Genomic DNA, 4,006 nt, shown 5'->3' with positions numbered 1-4,006 from the left:
GTCATGCTATCTCCATTTCATCAAAAGGAATTCACAAGTAAGTTCTTAGCATATCTGCCATCTGCCACAGTTTTCAGGTAAAAATTATATATATATATATATATATATATATATATATATATATATATATATATATATATATATATATATATATATATATATAGCACCAAAATAATATTGATTTTAAGGAATACAACCCGTGTATTTAATGATTGCTGTTTGTCCTGTTTCATATATAGACAAGGTAATGTGTGATGATGCATTGTTTAAAGAAAAAGATGAGCTACAGAAAGTAATTATAGACCTAATAAACTAACATTCCGAAATGTGATATACTGTATGTATAGCTATGACAATATATACTATATCTTTGTCATTAACCAGCCTTAATACACTGCTTTTGAAGCCTCAGATGGGCTGAATAAAGAAAGGAGAAACAAAATGCTGAGCATCCCTGTTCACTGCTAATCCCAAGAATATGCTCAGATAGATCTCCATCTAAACCCAGGATTAGCAGAAATAGTCCCTGTGTACAGCAACGGTCCAGGATTGGACTTATAACAGCAGAAGCAGGACACTTGTGTGCTAAATATTAATGAGTCAATTAGACTGTATTGGTAACATAACTTATGCAGATGCAAATAACAAAATAATTTGATTTTTTTTTTTTTTTACATTAACAAGAAAATTGGTTCTGTTGCATCTGTGTAGAAAGTGAGACTTGACACATCATCATCATCATCATCATCATCATCATCATCATCATCATCATCATCATATTCCTTCCAGTTTTTCATAGAGAGATTGTAGTGGCAACAATCTGAGAAGGTCAGCCCAGATTTTTTCCCCAGCTCCAGACCCCAGCTTCTCCCCAGACATCCCCAGGCAAACAGTGTCTAGTGGTTTCTGGCTTTGCCATGGGGTTCCTGTCTAGTTGGTTGTGTCTGCTACAGAAGCTGAGCAAGGGGCATTCTTTAAAGGAACTAGAGACACCTCAATGGGCTTCACTTAATTTAGAGAAGCAGCAGCTCTACTCTAAGGCTTTCTTTGATTGTTAAGCTCCTCACCCTATCTTGAAGGATAAACCTTATTGAAGTAAGACTTTTTCCTCATATAAAAGGAGCATTACACACTTTTCTTGACGTGAACCATGGACTCACTGCTAGTTGTTGGTTTTCATTCCATACACATTATACTTAAACAAAACAAGTATCTATAAACTAGTCTAAACACCAGAACTTGTATCCAGGATTTATATATTTCTGTTAATAATGACCACTATTCCAGCATGTCAGGCCAGAGATATTACCACAGATCTCTATGACACATTGCTCAGATGTCTTAACCACACAACTTCAACCTTGTTTAATGCCTTCAATGTCTCTCTTCCATCCCAGAAGCCAGAGAATATTGACTGCAAAACTTCATTACATGTGGATTATTTTTATATAAACTGATGATAATTATAGTAATACGTTTGATTTTATATACATTCGTTCTCTAACCTTCATAAAGTCATGTTTGTGTTTTTACTGTTTACAGTCATACACTCCACTTGTGAATACAGCATTCTTTCATACATTTTATAATTGGAGAACAGAGCAATGTGTCTGGTGGTCTAGTTTTTCATATGCTCTCATCTTTTAAGTAGTCCCCTGAGTCCTAATTTAAAACTGTAAAATATTTTAAACAAAACAATTCTAAAACTATATTCTTGTATATAACAAAATATCAGACTGGGTATCTTGTCTAAGAGCTGCATTGACAAAAGCTAATAAAATACACCGCAACACTAATATTTTTAAATAGGAAACTGTCTTTCACTTTTAGAAACAAGGATTTAAATGGACCCTAAACCAGTGCATTGTCGTTGACAAATAACAGAAATATGTAGCTAAATACAAAACAGAACTCAGGTAAAAATAAACAGGTAGGCAGTGAAAAAAAACTCAATTATTTGTTTTTTTAAATTATTCAGAAAATGGTGCTGACCAAAAATGGGGCTTGTTACTGTGGCAAAGGAGAGACTTTGTATGTTCTCTACTGGAGCAAATTCTCAAATCATAATCAGTGTCCAAATGATCAAACAGAGTAATCAATAATCTGTGTCAAAATAGACAGTGGTCAAAACCAGGAAATGCACGCCACAACAAATAAGTACACATAGACAAACCGATCAAAGGCAGCAGGGTATTGGTTTGCCTTTTTTCTGGAGCTAAGTTGATACCAGCTGACATCCAGACTCCATGCCAGGCTCTCCAATGTTATCCCAAGGCTCTTTGCTGGGTCCTTTTCTGTTCTTCCTCTGCACCTGCTCCCTTGGTGATGTCATATTCTTACATGGGTTTCTGAAATCATCCTCTTCCTTCCTCCCCCAGTAAGCCATAATTCTGCACAGGTCTCATCATGTCTGGCAGACATCTCATTATGAATGGCAGCTTACCATCTAAAATTAACCATCGGGGCAATCTGAGCCACTGTTCATCTCTGGAGATGCATCCCTATGTCAAGATCTTATAAACCTGTTGATGACATTAATATCCTATGCCACCATCTGTCACTACATACATCCTTAGGGTAACTATGGCTAACCAATTATCCGTTTTGCCTTACATTGCTAAACTGACACACTCATTCAGATTTCTTCTTTACATTAAAATGTTCCAGTCATTTCCATCTACAAGGGCCATTCAGGTTCTTGATCAGTCCCTTGTCACTTTGAATGTGCACCACTGGAACTCCTCAGCTTGTCTGCCCCTCTGAACTCTTGGAAACCAGGCTGCTTTATTAGAACCACCATCTTACAGGGTGCAAGAAAAGGCACAGAAAGGTGTTTGGGGAAAATATTAGCTGTCTGTACAAACTTCTGAGTCACTTTAAGTCAAGACTTATCTCTTTACCAAGCACAAAAAATAGTATTTGTGTTTTAGTTACACACCACTGCATGCCAAGAACACTTCACAAGGCTAGCCATTTAGGAGAGGGTCAGACTCAGCCGTCTAGCCATCATAATTTTTTGTCCATGTCAAAGTCACTCAGTCTTTCTACCTGCCACCACCACCCAAGGTGCCATTGTAACAAGTTAATCAATGTTATTCATTACATCTATTTAGTCATAATGATATGGCTGTTCAGTGTGTATTTGTGTTTAAACCTGGACTCACTAAATTGTTTTATTGATGCTGAAGGCTTGTCAAGTGCAAGACACAGTGGTACACTGAATCATGGATTTTTCTATCAAGGTCTATTATTCCTCTACAAACTACTACAGTACTGTAAATGTCCAATGTGTTTGCAACCAAATACAGCAGAGGTGACTATGTTGCTTCTGGAAGTATAATTTGTACAGAGTTCAGTTTTAACTCCGTCTACTGCAGCTAATCGAGACCATGTGGAGACATCCTATATCATATCTACTGTCTAATTAAATTGACTTATCTTTCCCTAAATAGATTAAAGTGGTTCGGTTTCCCATCTGGGGTCTGAGTGTATTCTCACTGCTGGCATGCTCCTGCTTTTAGTGCTCTGCTTCACCTTTAATCTCGGCTTCGCTTGATTGAGAACACACACCTACACTGTGACTCTGATGTCCACAAGCGCACACACACACACACACGCACGCACGCACGCACGCACGCACGCACACACACACACACACACACACACACACACACACACACACACACACACACACAGGTGGGAACTGCTGAATCTGACCTGCAGATCTGACACTAAAGCTATTTCACCAGCATCTGCTTCTTCAAACAATTTCTCTTGCAATCAAATTAGTTTTTTTTTTGTAAATCTCTGTTTCATCTCACATTTTGTTCATTGCCAGATCTTTTATATTTTATTTGCTGTACATATGTGTACATATTTATCTGCACTTGACAGTTTGCACAATGCTGGAAGATACTAAACTGCGTTCTATTGCAGTATACCTGTTCTATGCAATGACAATTGTTATATCTATCGAAGCAAAAACAAGGCTTACCTATTCTTTTAT

The 4,006-nt window shown here is 37.3% G+C and overlaps 1 protein-coding gene across 1 annotated transcript in view; it reads right to left on the bottom strand.

Annotated features, from left to right (window-relative positions):
* Nucleotides 1-2,386, bottom strand: part of LOC310738436 (uncharacterized protein) — a gene marked incomplete at both ends in the record, with an annotated part of 6,124 nt that extends 3,738 nt beyond the window's left edge. Inside the window, one exon of the mRNA XM_083563420.1 lies at nucleotides 2,236-2,386. Within this exon, the coding sequence (XP_083419546.1) occupies nucleotides 2,236-2,386 (151 nt within the window). The remainder of the gene's footprint in view (nucleotides 1-2,235) is intronic.
* Nucleotides 2,387-4,006: the final 1,620 nt, after the last annotated feature.

Source organism: Silurus aristotelis (genome assembly GCF_946808225.1).
Source record: "Silurus aristotelis genome assembly, chromosome: 15".
Taxonomy (NCBI): Eukaryota; Metazoa; Chordata; class Actinopteri; order Siluriformes; family Siluridae; genus Silurus; species Silurus aristotelis.
This window is presented reverse-complemented; position numbering and strand designations above follow the sequence as displayed.